The sequence below is a fragment of the Silene latifolia genome, chromosome X, assembly GCF_048544455.1.
Source record: "Silene latifolia isolate original U9 population chromosome X, ASM4854445v1, whole genome shotgun sequence".
Taxonomy (NCBI): domain Eukaryota; kingdom Viridiplantae; phylum Streptophyta; class Magnoliopsida; order Caryophyllales; family Caryophyllaceae; genus Silene; species Silene latifolia.
In genome coordinates, this window is record NC_133537.1 from 311549424 (window position 1) to 311574552 (window position 25129).

General features: G+C 34.7%; 2 protein-coding genes and 1 non-coding gene across 7 annotated transcripts; 1 reads left to right on the forward strand and 2 right to left on the reverse strand.

Annotated features, from left to right (window-relative positions):
* Positions 1-344: 344 nt before the first annotated feature.
* On the forward strand, positions 345-8202 carry LOC141617490 (GDSL esterase/lipase At5g55050-like). The gene is made up of 5 exons (XM_074434691.1): positions 345-818; positions 6169-6299; positions 6689-6925; positions 7228-7477; positions 7590-8202. The coding sequence occupies exons 1-5, from the start codon at positions 404-406 to the stop codon at positions 7808-7810; spliced, it is 1254 nt and encodes a 417-aa protein (XP_074290792.1). The 5' UTR covers positions 345-403; the 3' UTR covers positions 7811-8202.
* On the reverse strand, positions 6573-6645 carry TRNAF-GAA (transfer RNA phenylalanine (anticodon GAA)). The gene has a single exon. It is a non-coding gene; the product is annotated as a tRNA-Phe (tRNA).
* LOC141617488 (DNA mismatch repair protein MSH5-like) lies at positions 7834-25129 on the reverse strand. Of its 5 annotated transcripts, none has more exons than XM_074434688.1 (34): positions 24966-25129; positions 23528-23559; positions 23005-23096; positions 22812-22892; positions 22674-22746; positions 22049-22112; positions 20938-21092; positions 20566-20667; positions 20455-20482; positions 20338-20369; positions 20192-20249; positions 19497-19583; positions 19282-19338; positions 17858-17959; positions 17453-17497; positions 17034-17111; positions 16551-16601; positions 16384-16465; positions 15919-15992; positions 15740-15839; positions 15497-15593; positions 15319-15408; positions 15147-15211; positions 14984-15042; positions 12016-12092; positions 11842-11928; positions 10012-10073; positions 9866-9927; positions 9206-9259; positions 9031-9116; positions 8630-8661; positions 8513-8536; positions 8271-8386; positions 7834-8174 (listed from the first exon to the last, which is right to left on the reverse strand). In XM_074434688.1, exons 1-34 carry the CDS (start codon positions 25002-25004, stop codon positions 8091-8093), a joined length of 2427 nt encoding a protein of 808 aa, XP_074290789.1. In that variant the 5' UTR covers positions 25005-25129; the 3' UTR covers positions 7834-8090. The 5 variants fall into 5 exon arrangements, 4 of the variants coding, with proteins under 4 accessions (XP_074290789.1, XP_074290788.1, XP_074290790.1 ...); XM_074434687.1 differs by having other exon boundaries at positions 10012-10094; XM_074434689.1 differs by lacking the exons at positions 22674-22746; positions 23528-23559; positions 24966-25129 and having other exon boundaries at positions 10012-10094; positions 23005-23019.

The following is a 25129-nucleotide window of genomic DNA, read 5'->3' on the forward strand; positions in this document are numbered from 1 at the left end:
CTTGGCAAACGGGTTAACCGAGTCGGATTCGGGTCGGGTTAATTTCGGGTTTGCAGCCTTCGGATTGGGTTCAGGTTGGTTGGGATCATTTCGGATTCGGGTTATTTTTGGGTCAAATATTATCAAATTTTTTATGCATAATAATCAGTGTGCAGCAATATATCCCGATCGTATTATGGGTCTGGTCAATTCGGGTTAAACTCAGGTCTTGAGTTCGGGTATCGGGTCGAGTCAGGTTAGTTTTGCCATATTGACTACTAATCTCTCTAGATCCACAACTGAATAGAACTCTCGCTCATATCTTTCAGCCAGTGGAGGTATCTAAGTTAAATTTTTTATTTTTTCAGTGTAATCTGCTTTTGTACGTTTTATTTTGTCCACATAGATATATTTAAGTCGTAGTATGCTTAAAGACGAATATAGGGCAATTTTGCCGTATCTTACAAGTAAATTAGTGCTATATAAATCCCAACCCCAACACTCCTCCACTTCAAACCCATATTCTATTCCCCTATTTTTAGAGGATATAATAGAAACACTAAACATGGCACTACTATTATGGGAAAACATGCAATTAGCAAGAAAAAATTGCTTTCTAATTCCATTTTTATTCATGTGTAACATGAAATCATTAAGTGCACAAGCACAATTAGCACCAGCTTTGTTTATGTTTGGAGACTCATTAGCTGATGTTGGAAACAACAATCATCTTCCTTTGTCCATTGAAAAGGCTGATTTCCCTCACAATGGTATCGATTTTCCTACTCATAAGCCTACGGGTCGATTCAGCAATGGCAAGAATGCTGCAGATTTTCTAGGTAATTATTGCTACTCCCGTTCAAGTGAATTTCATACACTTTTAATTCATATATGAGGTATATTTTAATCAAACGTATGAAATTTATTTGAAAGGATTAAGGGAGTACTTTGTTGTTTTATTAGCGGAAAAATGAGTTAGTATCACCTGGATGGTTTTAAAATGTGCACCTCCATAGACCATAATCCGAATATAATTGTTTTATTGATATAATAAAAGATATACTAAACTTAATACGATCTAATTAATAACTTAATTAACACGTAGTTTTCTTTATTAAATACAAGGGCATGGTCGCATTGGAAAATCACCTTGTATAAAATTGTAATACGACATGTTATGATCTAAGCACATGTTTTCTTATATAATAGTAGCTTCTGGATTTGAGAATAAATTTTAGAGTTTTTTGTCAAAAACTACCTTATATTTAGGGGTATTTATAAAAAAAAAACTACCTTATATTATTTTTCTTGTTTTAGACTACCTTTGTTTTCTCATTGTTTGGTCAAAAACTACCTACGCTGAAAATATAGCGAGATTTGGTCGATTTAGTGACATTAACCTATTTCACATGACTTTCTTAACATCAAACAACAATGATCATCTGCATCCAAACTAAAATTTAACTTCAAATAAGCAAAATTAATAAATTTCACATTTCAATAATAACTACAAACATCTACTAAAGTTTAGCGTAAGTACTTTATGATTTTCCAAAATCGGGCCTTAGTAAGATTAAAACATAAAAGAGTCATGTGAGATATGTTAAAGCCGGAAAATAGACCAAATATGTCTAGATTCTTAGCGTAGGTAGTTATTGACCAAAAATAAAGAAAACAAAGGTAGTTGAAAACAAACAAAATAATATAAGGTAGTATTTTTACAAATACACCTAAATATAAGGTAGTTTTTGACAAAAAGCCCTAAATTTTACACTATTTATTGCAAGTATGTGCTTTTTCAAAAACTAATTTCTCTTCTCCGAAAATATGGCCGATTCAGGATAGTTCTCTTAATCCAATATTCCAATAATGTGTCTTTATTTTCTTTCTTTTTTTTTTATTCAAAAATTCATAGTATAATTATTTCTCCATTTATGATATTAAAAATTCATGCAATGTCCAAAGATTATTTGTTTTTAACACAATAACTCAAAATTGTCTTAAGGTGTGACTGTGTGAGCATGACATGATGAGTTGGACACATGAATAATTATTTAGCCGACTCAAGTAATAATAATACGCGTTTGTTTAGAAGTTTGTATTGTTGATATTACATATGTACGTACATGATTGAATGCAGCATTCAACATTATTTGCAACTTACTTCATTCTTTTGCCATGCATGTATTGTTACTTACGTACGTGTTCTGGTTCGATGCTGTGGACATCTGGTCATATATATTACTCCACTATTATAATCTGTTAGGGGTTCGATTCACACCCACGATATAAGTGCGCTCAATTAAAGTCTTGAAGTAAACTAACTTTTTCAATAGATATGTTGTTGGTGATTTAAGTGTAATTACCGATTTATTTGGTGTAATTAAGGTCGGTTCATTGATGGGTAATTTCTAGATAATATAATGCGAGTTCGAGAACTACGGAGTGTACGCTTGTATAATTATTTACGGATTGTGGAATAGTTTGCGTAATTTAAATACTTTTAATCCTAATTTCTGAAGAGTTACAACCATTCATAAATGCATCCCCCTATTTCCCTGCCACCCAAATCCTTTCTATATAAATAGATAAAGGATGAGAAGAAAAGTTACAGAAAATCATAATCTTCTACTGCATCAAAAGAATGTACTGCATCAAAAGTATAACATTCTACACAAAATATTTTCTATATTACGTCTCTAATTTTGTGCCAAAAATCAGAACCGTCTTATCTCAATAGGAAATTTGATTTCACCCAGGCACTAATAAGGGTCGAATTATTCTATTAAAAAAGCGGAGTCGATTCGGTGCGATATTATTGTCAATTCATGTTCGTGCATATAAAATTTCCTAACATCTGTTGCATAAAAATATCAATGAAGTACGTAGAACCTAGATGTTATTGATAACATGGCTCATGCTTTATGAAACAATTTAAGAATAATATTAAAAATTGAGATTCAATGAAACAATATTGGGGTAATGGTCCTAACTTAAACAAGGCTCATGCTCTATGACTTAAGGAGTAAAATTGAGATTCAATGAAGTAGATAGAAATGTTTCGTGTAATTATTTTCGCAAATGTTACCATTAAAACTAGTATTTCATATCTTTATTATTTCATACTCTGTACTATTTAAGTTTATATTAAAATAAATACAAATTAAAATTTCAACAAAAAGTAGATATTAAACTCGTCGATATAAGATTAGACATGAGTTTAAAATTACATGCTCTCATCACTCTACGACTAGTGGAAAGAACAACGAAAGATAAAAAAATATTTCAGTCAATCATGTTTGAGATGAGACATAACAAATGAAACTCTTCTTATTAAAATAAAAAGAAATCATTGGCACAAAATGGATAATATAAAAGTTAAATAGATTATAACCTGATTTGGATAACAATCTTATCAGACATCCAGGGGTTATTTTAGTCTTTCTCTAATACAATTCTTAAATCCTAAAATAACAAACCTAAAACAAATCAAACGTAATCCCTCTTCTCCATAACTGCTTCCCTATTCTAACTACTGATCTCCATCTTCTTCTCCTATACAGATTAATCATCTTCTCCCTCTAAATTATTCAATCAACTATTGCAACTCTCATTCTTCAATCAAAATCATTAAGAAATTAATCAGTTTTTACCATCAATGGTGGACGGAGCTTTATTGGCTGATGACCGACGGCTCAAATTCTTTATATATTCATCTTTTTCCATTATGCCTTACTTAATCATCCTCTCCCTCTAATTTATTTAATCAACTATTATAACTCTCTTTCTTCAATCGAAATCAATTTTTACTATCAATGATTGATGACTGATGGCTCGAATTCTTCATATTTAAGCTCGAGTTCTTTTGCCAATAACGCATCTAGTTTGTGTAATAGCTCGATTTCTTATATGACTTGCAAAAGCCTTGAGAAATTAAATTGGCAAGTCACGCATCAGGTGGAGCTTCAATGATGGCTCGAATTTTTTTTTATATAAGCTCGAGTTCTATGTTCAATAACACATGTATTATGGGTAATAGCTCGACTTCTTAGATGACTTGCAAAAGCCTTGAAAATATAATTGACAAGTCATGTTTAATATCATATGTTCAGCAACAGATCAATAAGGATATAAAAGTAACTTAAAACTAGTTTGTATATAAAATTTCAACAAAAAACTCTACATTACAATTAGAATCAAAAGACTCTATATAGACTCAAAATCTCATGTAATTAAAATGTTGTTGAAAAATTAGATGTAATGCCAAGAATTCGAAACATATACTAAAAATATGAAGAATTGTTGGAATGGGTAAACATAGGCTCAAAATATATAGCTCGAGTTCTTTATATATTAGCTCGAATTCTAGCCAGTTGTATAATGAGCATTATACAACTGGATGTAGGATCCTATTTGTGTAATATAACAACAATTCTAATTTGGAATCAACTAATTAAAAATCTGCATACTTATTACGGGGTAGTTTATTAGGATGGTAAAAAATCACGTATATATCCCTTTATTTATTCTCGTTATCTTTTTTTGTGGCTCATTTGTAACCACAGAGAAAACAAATGGAGGGAAATTAAAGGCTTGAGAAATTGAGAAAGTTTACAAGCTAAGTATTAAAATTTGAAAATAAGCAAAACCAAAAATTAAAGAGCAGTCCATGTGGCCAGCGTGTATGCATGCATCTTACATCTTTACCCATTAACATACCTTTTGTAACTGTTGTCTAAAAAAAAAACATACCTTTTGTAAGTTTGTTCACGAAGTCTTTATAGCCAACGTTGTGCTATTAATCTATTTATTTTACTCGAGCTAAGTAATTAACACACCAGCAAATCTTGTTTGTGATCGTCTTTTTAAAAAGACTAGTATTGGTGCCCGGCTTCGCCCGGGCTACCTCTACTTACTATTATTTTTTTTTTCATTAAATAAAATTATTTAAAGTTGCATAACCCATAAATTTATCATTAATATATTTTTCTATGACATACCCTAAAATTACGATGAAATAAATTTTGAGACAAATTCACTACTCCCGCTATTAATATTTTACTCTTATTAATGAAACAATAGTAATAACATTTCACTACTTGCCCGTGTAAAAAATGTTACTTTTTTTACTACCCCGTATGCATTAAATCAAATCGAAAGAATTATGCAATATTATATATTATGAAATATAACTTGAATTATTTATAACCTACTTATATTATATTTTTGTATGTTAAATAATTAACATCTCTATACATCTAATATAAACTGTAAAATTTAATAAAATTGCATGAATTTTAAATTTAATATATAATTTTATGATGATAATAATTAATATCATAAGTGTGCATGTTTATACTAATTAATTACTTTATTTTAAGGAAATTGACCATCTTTTAGTCTTCTATAAATATTTAGGAAAATTACCAAGTATCTTCTTTCCTTCAGTCTCCTTGAAATTGACCATCTTAATTAATTATTTTATTTTAAGGAAATTGACGATATTTTAGTCTCTTACAAATATTTAGGAAAATTATCAAGCTTCTATATAATTTAATTTTAACCCAAACTATATAATATTTGCATTGAGATCCCTTAATCGGGTCCATCACACGGTGCCAGCGATTTAAAACTATATAGTATAATTAATTTGTATAACTTTCTTTAATTACATTGAAGTCCCTTGGTTTCTGGAATTAATATATAGTATTGATTGATTGATTGATTGATATCTTACAATCCTCTCTCTTATTAACTTTTATTTTAATAGGTTAGTTGTTAAAGGTCTTTTTGAAAAGACCATCTATAACGACATTCTGTACTAACCCATCTGGTTTAATTTCCGTACGTGAGATTTCTTAGGACCATGCTTATTAAGTTATTACACTACCTATTTATCTAGATACGGGGATACGAAAAATATGTTCAAATGATCAATGTATAATAGTCATTTTTTCGTTAGCATTATTGATTCCTACTAACGCATGCAATCAGACAATATACAGTTAATTTATTGATTAAACATTATTTTACTCGGTAACTTTTGTTCACAAATGGTATGATTCCATATTGAATAGGATGAAGTATTTAATTTTTAATGTATGAATTTGTATACAATTTAAAAAGTTTTAAATGTCAGATGTATCATATACCCCATTTTAACGAGAGAATAAAATTAAAATGTAACAGCGGAAAAGTTGGGGCTGCCGTCTTCGTCACCGTACCTATTACTGATGCACACACAAAGCAATAACTTTTCAAGTGGAGTAAGCTTCGCATCTGGTGGTGCTGGTATCTTTGATGCTAATGATCAACTTTTAGTATGCTTCTTTTCTCTGTCTTCTATTTTCCACATTCTTAGCATCTTCTGTATGTACCACCAACAAATGTTAGTCCAATGTCTCACTTCAATTGTCCTACATAATTTTGAAATAAGACTAATATGCAATTATGCATTTGTCCTACATAATTTTGAAATAAGACTAATATGCAATTATGCATTAGAAAGGGAAAAAAAAAGAAAAGTCCTACATAATTTTGAAATAAGACTAATATGCAATTATGCATTAGAAAGGGAAAAAAAAAGAAAAAAATGCGGTGAGCGTGGATCGAACACGCGACCTTCAGATCTTCAGTCTGACGCTCTCCCAACTGAGCTATCCCCGCTGAATGAATATTATATTGACCTACACATATTTTATAACTATAGCGTCAGTCGATACCGATGAACAAGCAAATAGAGTACTGTGCAGCTGTACAAGAGACAATAATGCAGCAAACCGGACAAGCAGAGGCCAGTGACTTCTTATCAAAATCAATATTTGCGATTGTGATTGGAAGTAACGATATTTTGGGTTACTTTGGATCATCTTCGAACAAAATGAAAAAAGCTACACCTCAAGAATTTGTGGCTTCAATGGTTCAAGCAATTAAAGGACAACTTAAGGTATTCCTCTCTAATGTGCTTATCATTCTTGTATATGGTACGACACTTTTATATAGTACAAAGTACGTAGTTTATGGCACTTCTCGTATTAGATCTTCTTAGTTAAATGTTTTAGGCACGGCGAGTGTCAGTATAAAAGACGGTAGTCAAAGTTTCGTGTTAAAAAGGAGTTTTGGCTGAAGTCTGTCAACCCATTATAAGCCATGATACACAATCGTAAGGAAGAGTAGAAGAAGCTGAATAAATCACAGGTTATACTTATACTTGTTGCTAAAAGGGCCCGTTTTTCGTGTCTCTGGCAGAAAATATACGATATGGGGGCTCGGAAATTTGTGATAATTGGGGTGGCATCAGTTGGATGCAGCCCAGCACAAAGAGCGAAAAGCAAAACAGAAGCATGCAACGAAGAAGCCAACATTTGGGCGTCTAAATATAACCAAGGACTGCTCTCAGTATTGCAGCAATTTAAAACAGAGCTCCAAGGCTTCCAATATTCTTACTTCAACACCTACGATGTCTTACTTAACCTCATTCAACAGCCTGCTAACTACGGTATGCCTCGGTCATTGTCAAAAAAAGACGCATAAAAGAACATTAAAAGGAAATTAACTACGGAGAAAAGGACGTCTCTAACAATTTATACATGCATAAAATTTGTGTGCAGGATTCAAGGAAGCGAAAACTGCGTGTTGTGGACTAGGAAATCTAAATGCACAGGTCCCTTGTATACCAATATCAAATCTTTGTACCAACAGAAGTGACCATGTTTTCTGGGATTTTTACCATCCAACCGAAGCAGCTGATCGGTTATTCATAGACATCGCTTTTGATGGCCCCAAACAATATGTGTTCCCACTGAATGTTCGTGAGCTGGTTTCTTCGTAAGCTGTTGACAGTTTTTGTTCACATATACTTTTATTGAGTACAAGTCAGATATATATAGGTAGCGTAATTCATTTTACACAGCTCGTAAAGCATGGAATCATTATCAATTTACATAAGTCACACCATACAATTTCTAGGATTTACATGATTGATAATAAGCAATGCTCGAGTTTCAGACAGTCCCAAGATGTGCTAATGACATCAGTACTCAATGAGACATGGAAACATCCGACTCAAGAAAAAATCATGCCTTACGATAACCATGGTTTGTAATGTTATTCTAAGCAACACGAAAAATGTCTTGTAAAAAGAACTGGAGATTGCCGTTCCTAGGCTCGAAAGCCAACAGTTTATCAAGTGCATCCTGCAATTACAATATACTTTATTGCTACTCTGCGAAATGCACTATTGAGTGTTTCTTCGGTAAAATTTAATCTACGACAATAGTGAGAAATAAGACCTTGTATTGTTGATCTTGAGTTACTAAGTTCTCGGTAGATAGTCGCTCGACGTGGTTATTGTCAGAGGTTGCATCCAATATCAAGGCCGCTCTCTTTATAACATCCTCAGGAATACCTGCGGATGTTAGTAAATGTTTCTTTTGAAGTCAAATATTCAGTCAAGATAATAAAAAATTTTAAACTTCAGTATGGACAACACAGTGTTGAAATAGCACTGTCTCAAAATTAATTGCAAACGTACCAGCAAGCATTGCACAATGCATCCCTGTAAAGCCGCAAGATGGTCAAATCAGGATGAAAAGTCGAACAAACAATGACAGATATTTCCTCAAGAAGTAACGAGTAGTGAGACACCTACCATAACTCAAGTGTGCCTGTCCAGGAACTAATCTGTATAGCATGTCATGAAACAATCAGTTGACACGATTAAGCTATTCAAATATGACAACCAAAGGTATGTAAGGGCTTGCAATATCCTTAGCCATGTTGTTAACTATGGTTAGGGATTAGATGGTGGTGCAGTCTATGAACTGTCCTTCCAGATAGAAGTATTATGAAATTAACAAAAACTCATAATGGACAGTATGGTCAGTATCATCCTAATGAAAGTATACTGACTAGGAAAATTTTGGTTAATTTTAATGTGCACAAACACTGAACAGGGTCGGCCCAACAAGTGCTTCTTAGGAGGCACTTCATATATACCTGAATTTCTAAAAGAAGAAGCACCATCATGAAAGCTTCTCAAAGAAAACATACCTGTACAGAAACACAATGTCTTCCACAGGCAAACTGCTCTCCTCGGGCCTCAAAACACTCATTGTGTAAAACATAATCTTCTCAGACTACACGATTTATAAAAAGTACTGAGAATTCCATCAAGAAGCAAACCTCATTAAGTTGAGTAATGCTCAAAAATTAACACAGAATTGACCTTGGGCAATACACTCTCCTGAAATATTTCAGTCAAGTGAGTGCAAAGCAAAACCTGTATATCGAAAATTAACCATCAGTCATCTAGAATATTCTCTTCAAAGTAGTAACAGATACTGTTAGCAACTCAGAACAGAAGCTTTTAACGAAAAAAAGTTCATCAACTTAAAGATTATGCAAGCGAAGACTTCGAGCGATTCATGACAGGACAAATTAACAGTGGAAGTACTAGTACAACAAGAAGGCTCATAAGAGTGTTAAGAATGCAAGCAAAATAAATACCACGTAATCTTAATGTCAATAGAAATTTGTTATAACATATGCATAACGAGTACAAACGGAATAGCATTCAAAAGCTGCACTCATAAGAACATCAACTTCAACTCAACGACTCTCTAGAGCATAATTATTCATCTAGCCATGTGTATGGGTTTCAGTGGGTCACTTTCTTGGTGTCTTCTCCATTCACGCCCTTGGTGTCCGCTTATAGAAAGAAACGAAAAAATAGCTTGGCGATTATGTCAGTAAACAGTGGCTCAAGTTGGTACATGTTGACAAATTAATGATTCCACTTTCAGTTATACTCACTCTCGTGTTTACCTATTCCTGTGCACTCACAAATTATTTGAGATAACTTGGGGAAGGAAGTTCACCATCTAACCTTTGGAGTATCTTCACTTTCCGCAAAATATTTCACAGTTCCACCGAGAAGACCAATGCCATCTGAAATGGGCATGTGAAGCATTATACACTACCGACTGAGTTACTACAATCACAGATCAGGTCACACAGGCCTCTAATTTTTACCTTCCGCAAGAGTGCCTTTCCCAAATTCATCCAGAAGACAAAGAGAACTCGCCGTAGCTTGCCTACAATTATTCCCATTTAGCCTACCCTTGATTAAGAAAGCTTGGACAAAATTTCAGAGGTAATTGAAGACTCCTGTTTCCAGGAGAGCAGCTAGAGAGAGCACTATGCATGTGAAAGCAGCTAGAGCACTATGCATGTGAAAGCTTATGGAATGAAGATGATGTTAAAATTAGCAAGTACCACCTCGTATTCATCCCAAGCTTATTGTTTCCATTGGACTCTTGCCGTCAACCGGTGTCAATTCTAAACACCAATTTCTTTAAAGAGTAAATTAAAAATAGAGTTTTTTGCTATTTACCACCTATTGAGTATCAAAGTTTACATATTACCACCTATTGAGTCCATTTTTACAAATAACCACCTACTTTTGAGGGAAACCTCTACAATCGACACCTATTTAGCACTTCATTGACGGTTTTTATTACTTATCGGCTCCCTTACGATTTATCGGTCTCTCGATTATTTAAAATGACCAAATATCCCCCCTTCATTATACACATATTTTCAACTCAATTCACGCTCATTCCTATGTTCATCTTCTCACACATTCATCATCTCATTTCATTTTTTTTTTTGGCAGCAATTTCATTTTTTTTTCAACTCTAATTAACGGAGTAAAAAACTCTCTTTTATGTCATCTTCTCGATCAACAACATCCATCATCTCCATTAGAAATCTAGGCAATTGTTTATCACATTAGAGCTTCCTGGGAGACGGAAACCAGTGTTCATCTTCATCAATCGACATTAGTCATCATGTCAATTGTCAATTAATTCAAAGTTAAGGTCATTTCTTTCCCAATTCGTTCTACAATCGTGGTTAATGCTACCAGAATTGATTAAAATTGCGATTTTTCCCAATTTTTAAATGTTAACCTAAATTTCTTATTGTTACCAGAATTGATTAAGACCACAGATTTTCCCCAATATAATGTTAATCCGAAAATTGAATAGAATGATTAACCTAGAAATTTTCGTAACAAGTGTAAAGAGATCGAAAGGAGAGAGGATGGAAGAGGGGGACTCGAAATTGAGAACAATTGAAAAAAATTACCTGATGTTGATTGCCCAGAAATGAAGAACTGCAATATTAAGAAATTGAGTATAAAGGGGAGAGTGGAGTTTGGGTTGTACGACTTGTATAATGAAGGAGGGGTAGTTTGGTCATTTTAAATAACCGAGAGACGATAAATAGTAAGCGAGCCGATAAATAATAAAAACCGTCAATGAAGTGCTAAATAGGTGTGGATTGTAGAGGTTTTCTCAAAAGTAGGTGGTTATTTGTAAAAATGGACTCAATAGGTGGTAATATGTAAACTTTGATACTTAATAGGTGGTAAATAGCAAAAAACTCTTAAAAATAACTCTTTTTTAAAATTCAGTTTTTAAAAATTACTCGCTTATATAATTTTTTTTCTAAAATTACTCCCTTAAGATGCACTTTTATTAAAAATTGCTTCAAAACTTACAAGGGAGTAATTTTAGAAAAAAATTATATAAGGAGTAATTTTAAAAAATTGGATTTAAAAGGGAGTTATTTTTAATTTAATCTTCTATAAATATATGTAAAGATAAGAAAAGTAAAATATCATGTTTAATTTATGAAAACAACTAATATCATAAATCATCTTTAAAAGGCTGTATACTAAGTTGTAAATTAGGAGAAAATATCCTTCAAAACAGCAGGCAAAATGAGAACAATGTTAATGGGATGGCGGAATACAATTTATGCACACTGCACACGTCTGAAACTGCTCAATATTTATACCTCAACATCATGCCTACTTGTTGTAAATCAATCATAAATGTTGATTGCTCAGCAGCAATGAGCTTGCTTCCCATTGCACAAAATATCCTATCCGCAAAATACAAAAATTTGAGTGTTATATTGACAACTTTGTGACACCTTCATTGTAAGAAGCCTCAAATATCAGAAAGGTACCTATCAGTTAATCCTATCACAGCAGCATCCGCAGGTACAAAACTTCCAATATGAGATAGGAAGACTATCAATGCTACCTGAGCCAAAAAATCATATATTATGAAACACAAGCTGCTCAAAATTTTATCGCACCTCACTTTTGCAGGTATGTGAACTAAACAAAGGTGACAAATCCAATAATAAATTTCAGGCACTTTTTTGGAGACAGTAATATCCTGCAGGCTGAACTATAAGAATTCTAAACTCAATGGAAAAATACGGTCACGATGGTTGTGGCTCGGTTTTGAATAATGGTCAAGTCTGCAAGAAACATGAACAAGGGGTATTCTGACAGGCCTTATCAATGGATCTTATATGCTGAAGCAGACACCAAAAACTGAATGTTGGAGCATGGAACCAGAACTAAGGGGCCTAAAGCATATTAATATTTGGGTGTAATCAAACATTAACTTTTGATGTATGTCAAATGAAATACGGAGTACTTCGTTATAAATTATAGCAAAACATGAGTGATTTGAGTATTGATTCAGTAGGTGTCAATAATAAAAAAAAATAAGTTCATTTTTCAATCTAAAACTAGAATTAAGAACTCTTCGAAAATGGAACATTATAAAATAAGTTGGGAAATGGAGAGAGCAGAGTGGCATAATAGTCATGTATATTGGTATAGTGTCGCAATTAGACCTGTCAAACAAGCCAGTCGGGTTACAGATTCGGTCATTTCAGGTCGGGTACGATACGGATAGGTTTGTTTCGGGTTTGTAAGATACGCGTTTGTACGGGTCGGGTTGGACAAAAACGGGTCAGATTAACACATATTTACAAATGTCTACATTCTTTAATTTTAACAATAAACATATAGATATTTTTATTTTATTTTTTTATTTTTTAAAATATCTATATTTAATACTCCATATGATATTAGTAAGATTAAACATTTTTTGTTTAATACATTCAATATCGCAAAGATATACGACATATTTGATTGATCCGTTATTGCGTACATGACAAGCAGTGACTATATTTATATGGTAATCATATATTTATATGGTAAATCATTTGACTAATTAAGCATGTGGTAAAACAATGCTTTAAAACAAATATAAGCATATTTTATTCTAAAACTTTGACAGTTTAGAAGTTTAGATTATGTTTATCATTTTATATTAGTTTTATGGGCTTTTTTGACAGAAACTACCTTTTATCTAGGCTCGTTTGTGAGAGACTACCTTTCTTGTTTTTTTTTTTTCGACTTTCTACTATTTTATTTCTTCTTTTTGCAAAAGCCTATCAAAAAATTCAGTTTCGGCAAAAAAGTCAAATTCCCGTCGTTGGCTTACCATTTTCATGCGTGAATCTAACTCTTTACTTCATAACACTACTAATTGACGATACATTGATTAAACCCAACATTAATCACCTCAATTTGTCCATCTCTTACCCCGAATCAAAACCTAATTCACCTAAACAAAATCGCCATCAACATTTAACTGAACATGGTAAATTCTTTTTCAACAACTATGATCTATCATGGGCAAAATCAACGCCTAGTCTTAACTTTTCGAAAATCATCATGGATCAATCTCAGGATCACTTTTCTGCTATCTCATTAATTTTATGATGTTCTGATGCCCGTCATCTTCGCCGTGCAGAGGAAAAGAGGGCTATGTTACTCCGACACTTCACTTAACTGCCGTGTCCGACACATATCTGTCCGACACCGACACGACACTTTGACGCTTCATTTTTGACCAAAAAATTGAAAAATTCTCACAAAATAGCCGTATCCAACACTCGCCACGTGTCAGACACGGCACCCGTGGGCACCCGTGTCGGAGAGTCGGGGTAACACAGAAAGAGGGTACTTTTATATGACTGCGATGAAGAGGGAGATTGAGGTGGTTGATGCGATGAAGATGGGATGGAAAGGACTTTTGATAGGTCATTGGGTATGGAGTGGAGCCTTTTGGGATTTTGTTAGATGAACAAAGGGGAAAAACCTGGGTTGTATGTATGAAAAGGGAGAAAACAGCCAGTCAACGTCGGGAAGTTGAATTTTTTCGTCAGAAGTGAATTTTAGGCAGGCTTTTGCAAAAAGAAGACATAAAAGGTAGTCAAAAGCCAAAAAAAAGGTACTCTTTCACAAATGAGCCTAAATAAAAGGTAGTTTCAGGAAGAAGAAGAAAAAAAAAAAAAAAAACAAAGGAAAGAAAAACCTAGTTTCATTTGTTTTAAATACAAATTTTCAATAAATTTACCTATCTGCGGGTCGGTTTATGTGTTGGGCGGGTCTTAACCGTAAATATGCGGATTATTGTCGGGTTGGATCGTTTCCAACTTCGGGTTGGAAAGAGCGGGTTACTCCCGGGTTATTTTTGGTTGGTTTTTGGGTCGGGTCATCTTTTGACAGGCTTAGTTGCAATGCATAGCAAAGAGACAAAAACAGAGCTTGACAGGATAGATTGGTGAACTTGGATGTTGAAATGAAAGACTCTTCGAAGGTATGTCTGAGGATCTCATGGGCAGCCACAGACATATACTACCATAAACTATGTTACTCAAACACGTTCAGAAGTATCCGACACAGGTGTGTGTCAATGTGGCGGACTCTCTGCTTTTTATATGAAAAATATGCATATTAGCTTTAAATGAGGTCCAAGTGTCAATATCCATGTCCGAGTATCGAGTGTCTGACAAGGGTACGCGAGGGAATAAGAAGAGTTGGAGTAGCATAGCCTAGGCATCAAAGCCACACTAGGTCAACCACCTCATCACTTGGGGGCAGGGGCAGAAAAGAAAGGAAGAGGTCTATTGAGTGAGGAGTGTTTTTATAAGTTTTTGTTTTTTTGTGCATATTCCATTAAAGGCTAAGCAAGGAAAATCAAACATTCCTACTCCTGAAATCAACAACAAACAAAACAAAAGAACTTTATGTGCTTGTCTACAGTAGGTCGAGTAATTAACACACCTGCTTTATATAAATACTTTTTCCAGAATAATTAGGTCCAGTGATGATGTTAATTCTTCCTGAGAAAGAGCAAACATAATGTAAGTATCGCTGCAACTTTGGACAAAGTGACAAACACACGGTAATGGCCAGATATTTAGGTGCAACGCCTAAAGTCACTGACCATTATCAAGAATTTTCGTGTCATTTGGAATAAATGTATCGACGGTCATCTCCTGCAGAAGATGCCTGACAGGAAGCAGTGTTGCATATTACAGATTCATTCCACAGCACCCTCCTTTTGAAAAATTATTAGTCATTATTTCATGTTGTAAGACACAGTAACCCGCACTAACCTCCCATTTTGTATATGGAGTATGGATTCAGTAGTCAGAACAGGCCTTACATAGTTGTTTTGCTGAGATACCAATGCCAAAGACAAATAGCTGAACATGTGAAACCAGATAAACTGGTATCAGAATCATTTAAACCAAATGACAGACTAAGTAGTAACGTTGAATCAGATCTACATACCAGTCAAGTTCTGCGGCAAAGTTCACAGCCTTGAGCAAGTGTGCCGAGAATAAGAGAACGTGTGATATCAGATCCCTTATAATCACCCTCTCCATGTCTATGCCATTTGAAAGTAAAAGTAAACAAATCAAAACCAAGCAAGTGTAGAGAAGTCATGCCAGCATTCTCCATCTTTTCAGTTAGCAACACCGGCCATGCAGGCAAAAAGATGAAGCATGTGTAGACACAGAGTAGCATGCTAACCCAAAATCTTGTGATATATGTCTCCGAGGATGTCATCCAACTCTCTTGTTTTTGAGGTTCGGTAGAAAAACCTTCTTGGCTCGTTGTCACCGTCAGAAAACTGCATTATGTAGCACTCCTAATTCAGTCACTCATGCTGTTCTCATTGATTTATAATCTACTCGTTTAATGCAACTTACAGCAAATTCGACATCTTCAAGATTTTTTAGTGTGGACTCGTCGAGCTTTTCCTCAAATATACAGAGCAGGTATCCTAAACAGGAATTCAAACACATTGACGTTTCCCCAAGTTAAAAGAAAAGACATAGTACAGTACATGAACAGAAGTAACATGAATTGTGAAGATTCAGTCAGCCTGATGATGATTACACAATATGCATCAGCCTTAAACAGAAACACACCTAAAAAATATAGAGAGTCAAGATATATTATGATAGCTTTTTTGTCTTTTTACTAGTGAAGTTACTAACAAGTACATTGATGTCACAAAATTATGTTGACACACAGAAGGAATTATACAAATCCACTAGTTCTCTGATTCCTCAAAGTATTATAACTATATGACAGGCAAAGGCCAGATCAATGGTAAAAAAATACAAGGGATACTTTACATCAGACAACGAGGTACAAATTGTAGATCAAACCTATTTGGTGTATGTAAACAGTACAAGGCACAAGCTTTCCTCCATGCAAGTGGGGCAGCCGTGCAAGCTCTAGTGATGAAACCTGCATCATATTTGAACCTGAACCATCAATAATGAAACGTTACATGAATGTGCATTGCTCAATTTTCAACTTGTTTAATAGCTACCTCTTCCAGAAGTTCCGGCAGTTCCTCGTATATTTGCCTCAGTTCGTCCAACTAGGTATTAGAACAAAATTCAAAATTACCAACTGATACGACTACTTTGCAACAACAATATCCCTATAGTACCCTATGTTGCTCGGACTCTTCAAAATTACCTCTGCGTACCCATATTGGACACTCGACACTCGGACATGGGTAGGACACTCGGACATTTCATTTTAGACCAAAAACATGATTTTTTTTCATAAATAACCAAACCCAACACTTGGACTGTTGGACACACACCCATGTTGGATACTTCTAACCAACTCCGAGCAACATAGGTACTACCAACTCACAGAGGTCGTCTACAGAATAGTTAATGTTCACTTGTTTAATTTAGAAAGAAATTCCATGGAATAAGAAATTGACACTGCTAAAAAGGAGCATTCCATTTCCTTCAACGAGAAATTATAAACTGCTACAAAAATGTATTCAATATCTGACCTCATCACAGAAACCCTCTTTGACAATTGTTGAATAACCTTTCTCTTTTACTCTAGCTACATCAATGACACCAATGACCTGCACAGTGCAAAGCATAAATTATCCCAACCAGAGCCAAAGAAGAAAGACACAATGAAGAAGCTAGATGTTGAAATAAGTAACACAGAAAAGAACTCTAAAAGAGGCTAAAAAACATTGACAAATATGGAAAAACAGAAACAAAGAAACTTACCCTTGACAAAAAAACATAAGAGAATCTTTAGCTAAGTATACAGATCACTCACACATCACATATCACAGTTAATGGATAAAACGTCGTTTTTAGTTAGGGAGGAGGGGAGAGGGACTTGAATAGAATTATCATCATCATCATTATAATGAAGATTGTCAGCAATGTGGATGAAGTTGCAATGCCTAACCAGTTCATAGATATAGGAGAGCTCCGTTGTAATGCATAAAGCAGCCTGCAATATGGCATGAATAGCTAGGTTTAGACTCAATAGAGAATTATGTTACTCTGACTTCTTTATTTCCCAATCTGTCTCTCCCCAGTTTGTCATATAGGCATATAACACAGCAGCAGGACATGAATCTTAGACACGTCCTTTCAGCCAAAAAAATACTCCCTAAGTCCCATTCATTTGTTTACCTTTTTTATTCTTGGTGAGAGGTATTTTAATCAAAGGTAAACAAATGACTAAGACGGTGGGAGTATGATTTTTTACAAAAACAAACTTTGTCAGACACTAAGACAGGAGCCTGCGTCTAGAACTTCAGGCTCAACTTGTATAACATAGACAAAGATAACGGTGCAGGACAAATACCTCATCGATAATTTTGAGGTTGAAATGGTTGATATGTTCCCTTAGACTCTCAGATATACCTACTTCAAATATCTTGTTCAAGTGCAGCAGGGACGATAGGCTCTGGAAGAAGAGGGTTCGTAGATGTAATAAACCCAGATTAAAAGAAGAAAAGAAAGACATGATAAAATGACGATGGAATCTCCGCAAGATCTTGCGTAAAAGTAAAACCGTCTTACATTTGTTTTAAGTTTTTAACGACCATTGTTTCTGGGAAGGGTAAATGTGGTAGTTACAAAATAAAAAAAATTGGAGAGGAAAGTTAATATAAAACCCATTCACTAATTAGTGGCACCATAAACCATGGTAGTTACAAAAGAAAATTTTGGAAGAGTATTTGAATCAGATAACATGTGGCTTTAGTGTTTTAAACGAAAATGGTCTTATACAAGAGTTTGCAATTTTGGAGAGAACAAAGAGCAAGAGAAAAATAACCACCATTAACCACCTTTATTTGAAAATGTTCTTATACATGATTATCTGACCCAAAACTGTTGTTTTAGAAAGCTTTCAAGCAAATTTTGTTAAACCACCATTAACCACCTTTATTTGGACTTTGAGATAAGAAGATAACTCATAACCTACTCTTTCAATAAAGAACTTCAGGTCTTAAACGAATTGGTTTCATTAACTAAGAACTGATTATATAACCGTTTGGTTAGGTCATGAATTCTGAAAACAAATAGTAAATAGATATTGCTGCAGTAACACCATGTAATTATTCACAAGTGGTACACTGGTACCCACTAATAATAATTCAGCACAAGGTAAGGAAATAAAATTTCTCCGCACACTCCAACTACTCATCCAAGCCATCCCACAACCATCAATTGACTGCCATACCCCTATCAAGCTTAACTTCGCATCTTTTCACAACCGCTGAGAAGGTAATTAGCCTTCACTTCCTTTGGACACTATCAAAGGCTACCAAACCTCCTACAGGAAGTACCTGCCACCATGGCTTAGGCAATTTACATCCTATTCGAAAATGATGAACCTGAGGAAAAAGGGTATAACGCAGGGATGTTGATCCAGGATAGCAGGAACAGGAAGTTTTGGGTCAAAGCAGCTGCGGCAGAAAGGATGTAGATGGAATGCGCAGAATTTGGGAGATGAAATGTTTTACCACAGTTCTCTTTTTCGTATATAATACAAGATGTAAATATGATAGGTCACACCAACTCGGCATGTTGATATGATGTAAAGAAGGTACTCCGTAGATATTTCTTGAGAAACATCCACGCCTAACTAACAGTTATAAATACAAAGCCAGACACTCGAAAAAATAAAGATTGTCAAACTAACCAAACCACTGTGAAGAGGCAAAGCCTTGACAGATTCCACATATTTCACCAAAAAAATCACTTAAAGAACCTGCTACTGACCTTTAAAAATGCTGCCCAATCACTACTCGTACATAATGAGCTTGGAGAGTTAAATTTCTGCAATAAAGCAGGTAGATATTTATAACTGAAGTAAATAATTTTCAAACATTCTGAGTGCTATGAAGTAAAGTGTCAGACATAAAAGATAACCTCGAATACGGAATTGGGTAAAGAAATTACATGACAAGAGCACAGCGAGAGAAAAAGTGTGGTACCTTGACTAAGTATGGAACATCTTTTATGGACTTTAGTGTACCACGCAAAGAGACTATCAGTTCTTCAGAATATAAGAAAAAGGTTATCTTCACAAGATTAAGAAAATTCAAATCATAATTTATCATCATCAAAGCGACAGAATTGCATCTCCGCTATGAGCCATTTAATCCATCCATCTCTTCTCCTTTTATTAATTTAGAATTAACATAGAAGTGGTTCTTGGTTTCTTGGGATGTATGGAAGATCATCAAAGAGAATCTGCAAGGAATACTCGTGCCAGTCACCAAGAAAGTTCAGTTATCAGCACTCTCCAACCCAATACTAGTCTGACGCGCTCTTATCCCCAAGGATCCCCATATCAGTCAGAACACTCGACTCTCTCGAAGCACCCAGTTTTAACAATTTAACATAGCTATATTATTCAATTCTCTGTCACTCCAAGTGCTGAATCCTCGAATCCTTGCTCATTTATGAATTAACAAACTAAAAACATACTTGCACATACAAAAGTTCCTTCTGAAGTTAGTCGGAAAGGTTTGCACTTACTCCGCAAAGAGCTCTGTATCCAATACATTCACGTGCACATATAGGTTCTGAAAAAAATTCTATTATCAAAACATCTACTGGAAGGAGTTTATCACACCAAAACAGGCTTACAATTTGCACTGCCTACAAAAGTCATGCAGAAGGATACAGCATCAAGTCGACTGTTTAGAATTTCCAGGTCAAGTATAGGTCGGAGGAACCAGTTTCTGCATAACAGGACACCATGTGCCTGAGCTCTTAGTAATTATTGTGTCAAGTTATTCAAATATTATCATAATTACCGGGCAAGCTTACCTCAAGAGACGTCGACCCATTGGTGTGACACACTGCGAAGAAAGAAAAGCACCCATACCAAATTCAGAAACAATATTATCAGTAAAGAATAGCAGACAAGAGCCTGTAGTCCTGTACCTTATTCATAACACCAAAAACAGAAAACCTGCAAATTAAAAAAAAAATAGCTACTCCAGATTACATTAGTGCACAACTTAAAAACACAAGACCAACAAAAATAAAAGGTACCCTTCTTTTGATCGACCAATGCCCATATGGCTGGGATGCTTATCAATTTGGAAAATCTGTAGTGCTTCATGAGCTGCGGCATCAAGTTTAAGAAATTTATTTCTGTCTTATGTCAAGAAAAACTATGGACAGCCTTTGTATACAATGCATCCCAAAAGAGCTTGGACACTATATTCGGCATAGTACTCCCTTTGTCCCAATCATTTATTTGCCTTTTTTTATTCTTGTGAGGAGTATGTGAATCAAAGGCAAACAAATGATTGGGATGGAGGGAGTATATAATTGCATCTCAGGATATCTCCAATATAAACTATAAAGCATAACAAAATATTATCCTTCAAATCATCATATCAACAGTACACTAGGGGATACAGTGAAACTTCAGATACAGAATCAATGGCAATTGACGTGTCTCCATATTCCATGGGTTCAAGGATATCAACAATTCTTTCGTTCTCCAATATTGCAAGAAGACCCCCACTAGCTCGAACTTGAACCTCGCTTGCTATATCCATCATGGAACTAAGCTGACAGAAAACCAAAAAAAAAAAAAAACATAAGAACGGATACGTATAAAAGAGACTTGGCAGAATTGGTTAAATACTTTCTATTGACAGAGTCATTACAGATTTACAGATAAAAATCAAAGAATTACATTTGGAAAATGTAATAAAAGGGAATTCTACAATAAAGAACCCAATCCATCTCTAGCTGTTTGCCCACTTTAAAATACATGACTCTCAGGGCAAAAAATATTGGGTTTGGTTGGAGTTATCAGAGGATTATCATTATAGTAGCATCAGAAAGTCTAAATGTTTATGATATGAATGACAATTTCGAAAAATTATAATTGGATAAAGTAAAGCAAGGGGATTCATTCACTCTCAGTGCAATGTTGTATGGCAATGATTTTAACTGAGCAAAATAGCCTTCAAATAGCTGCCGCTTTAATGCAATGTATTATGAAAACTGTCCATTGTTGAGCAATATCGCACATATCATACCTGCTGACACGTGATTAGATCGATTTAGATGTGGCAAAAGTGAACTGAGCCGAATGAACCTGATCCTAGTTAGCCCAACCCAAATGCAATCTGAACCGGAAAAGTACAACCCAAATTTGACCCAAACCTAATATGTCCCAATTCAAACTGAAGAAGTTGAAACCAGGAGCTTTTTTATAATTATGACCAAAACTGACTCCTAACGATCAGAATGACCCGTCCCAAAAATGACCCGACCCGGAAATGATCCAACTCAAATTGACTCATCCCCAAAATGATCTGATAGCAGCGCCCCCATAAATGACCAGAGCCACACCTGACCCGAGTGACTTGTTTGCTAAGTCTAATCTGAAGTAATGAAGTACATTGTTGATGGATGTGCCAAATATCACTCCCTAATAAGTGTGTGCTTATAGTGGATGCCTAACACGTTTATTTCTAGGGTGCAGAATGCAGCTGAAGAGAGAGTGGAAACTTACAAAGGTTATGTGCTCTTTAACACTCAATCCATCATCCATTCCCGAAACTCTGAGATATATCAACCTATGATATTCACAAAATGAGTGAGAATCTAAAAAGAAAGAAAAAGACAAACTCCACGAGCATTTTAGAAACATGCCAATAATCATATACTCAAAATAAAGTAATAAACTCAGTACCATTTTCACTACATTTTTAAAAAGGACTGACAAATAAAACAATATTATCATTTTCTCATTTTCTTCCGTTTTTCAGGGCCCCGTTACAAATCCAGGGATTACTAATACAAATATATATACATCTCATGCCTTTATGACATCACCTTGCAACAAAATAACACTCCCAAAAACTAATGACTATACAGTATTAAATGGACCACTTGGCGTTTCATATTCAATTTAGCAGTGCAAGAAAGTGAAGCAGCATCTCAATGTTCCAAACAATAAGGTCCCAAATCCAGATCACTCAATTACAAAACAGGAAGGAGCTAAACTATGGATATAGGTAGAATGAAAGGCTTCAATAATAATTGCAGCTGATCTTGAAGCTTTCTGTTCAAGATTTTTAAGAATCAACATAACGCAGCTCAAGATCAATGTTGCAGAAAACTACAAGAATATGAACCTGTGCCAAGCTTGCTCGTAACTAAATAATGAACTTTTCATTAGCTTCAATGTGGGTGCCAAGTCCATTCCATCTGCAACGTTTTGTTATAGGATTACAAAATTGATGGCTTTGACGAATGCAGAATAGACCACATACCATTTCTCTGCAAAGCCGATAAGAACGCTTCTTCACATTTGGTGCTGGTGTAAATGATCGCAGGTTGGGCCTGATATTTCACTGTAGAAATACCAAAGTCAAAAACAATATTTTAATACCATGACATGGACAATACCAAGCTACATTACTTCATCAATGAACAATATGACAGTTATAAGATAGAATCTCCAACCCAAATCAATTAGAGGATAATCTGCACCATCCTCCCAAAATTCAAGCACATTAAGTTGCCTAATAGTCGAATCGTAATAGGAGACTCCGATTCTGTCAAATACAATGGAACTGGTTAGCAAATGGCCAGAGCATTACACAGGTTATTGAGTCTAACCATCTAGTCCAATGGCATGTGGGTCATGTTGCAGACATATATGTTGCTCGAACTCTTCAATATGACATCGCGTACCCGTGTCGGACATTGGACACTCGGACATGGGTAGGACACTCGAACACTTCATTTTAGACCAAAAACATGATTTTTTTCATAAAAATAGACGAATCCGACACTTGGACACGTACCCGTGTCGGATACTTCTCACCGAGTCCGAGCAACATAGGTTGCAGTACATATTGATGAATAACATAATTCTTCAAATTAGGCATTAATAACGTCGACCAGAAGCTTAGGAGGCAAGTACCACGATAGCACTCTTTCCAAAATTAAGCATTTAAGGAGTAATATATTGCATTAGACATACCTATGACCATGCACAACACAGGCCATATAAACCTGCATAAATGATGAAAGAAAGCACATCAATTTCTGGCAGTTGATGATAGGCTAAAGGTAGTTTGTTGTAGAGTAACTCTGAAGGAAAATCTAAGATCAGAATGTTGTTTCAGTGTTTTTTTTTTTACTTACATTTAACCTTGTTCCATGTAACTAATATTTTTTACAGAAAGTAAAGGCTAAAATTCACAATGGTTGTCCTCGATTTTTGCCCTATTACAGATTAATTATACAATGGTTTCCTCCTACACTCGTCGTTCATATATCCAGCGGATAATAAGTACAAGAATAGAAGGTCCTTAAACATCATTGCATCCCTTCTCCCTCATGTCGATGAACCACATCTTGTTCAACTTACAAACAACGTTATAGACTGACTATGTTCTTTACATCTCCAAACACCTATTTACCTCAATGCAAACTAGCCTATGTGATCTCTGTATGGCATATTGAGCCTCCTATATACACTATTTAGAAAAGTTCAAAGATTATCTTCACAATCAATATTATATTTCGATAAAACATACGGAGTAACAGTTATCTTCATATAGAGAAAACAAAATTGTGAATTTCAAGTCTGTATAACATGACGACAATAATCATACTTATAATCAGCAAGAAGATCATGTATTCGTCTGTGCTACTTAAATCTACCTAATACTTCCTCCAGTCACCCATTTCCATATGTTTGTTCAAATTTATGCTTGCTTACTTTAACAAACGTGTGGAAATACCTGATACTCAATCCTTATATTTCAATAAACATAACAAATACCTTCATATGGAAAAAACATAGCAGAATTGTGAATTTTAGTTCTGTATAATGTGAAAAGACGGACAATAATCATACTTCTAATCAGCAAGAAGATCAATTATTCGTCCGTGGCTTTACCTAAATATACCTGATACTCCCTAGTCCCTCCATTCAAAATTACTCACTTATTTTCAACAAATGTATGAAAATGAATTCAATAGTCAATCCTTCCCTTTCTAAATGAAAAATAATCAAACAATGATCAACTCAGAAACCGGCAAACCAAATTACGAACAATCTCCACAAGTTGAGGCGATAAAATTATAATCTAATTTACGGATAAAACCTTAATTCACGTCGCATACAATAATTTCGCACATCATTACCGCATAAACGAAGATTATCAAAACTCCAATAAAATCAATACGAGTAACTAAATAGGACAATTTGTGCGGTTGAATTTGTAAGAGAAATTACGAACAATCAATCATCATCACACACAGCAAAAAAAAATCAGCAACAAGAGCGATAAATTGAAGCAAATGGAACATAAAATCGAGGTTAACATGATGTTGAACTACTAGAAAATGCAATTTCGGTGAAGTATGAACAATAAAGTTGAAGAAAATGTTGTAAAGATGAGAGAAATAACCTGAGACTGCGATTCGGCTTCGTCAATTTCTTCCTCCATTGTTGACAGTTGAGAAGATGAGCAGAATAGGATAGGAAGGTGGAAGAGAAGAGAGAAAGACGCTGTAGTAGTGAGGATTTGAGGGCCGTTTATTTCGCTCTTATTTATACCTTTTGTTCAGATTT

Bases quoted from the DNA above. Each gene is read 5' to 3' on its own strand.
- LOC141617488 (XM_074434687.1), bottom strand. From the start codon at position 25,004: ATGGAGGAAGAAATTGACGAAGCCGAATCGCAGTCTCAG. The intron at 23,560-24,965 runs GTTATTTCTCTC...TCATTTATGCAG, and splicing joins AAGCCGAATCGCAGTCTCAG to GTTTATATGGCCTGTGTTGT. The intron at 15,594-15,739 runs GTTAGCATGCTA...CAAATGGCATAG, and splicing joins CATATATCACAAGATTTTGG to ACATGGAGAGGGTGATTATA.
- LOC141617490 (XM_074434691.1), top strand. From the start codon at position 404: ATGCTTAAAGACGAATATAGGGCAATTTTGCCGTATCTTACAAGTAAA. The intron at 819-6,168 runs GTAATTATTGCT...AAAATGTAACAG, and splicing joins GAATGCTGCAGATTTTCTAG to CGGAAAAGTTGGGGCTGCCG. The intron at 6,300-6,688 runs GTATGCTTCTTT...TTATAACTATAG, and splicing joins ATGCTAATGATCAACTTTTA to CGTCAGTCGATACCGATGAA.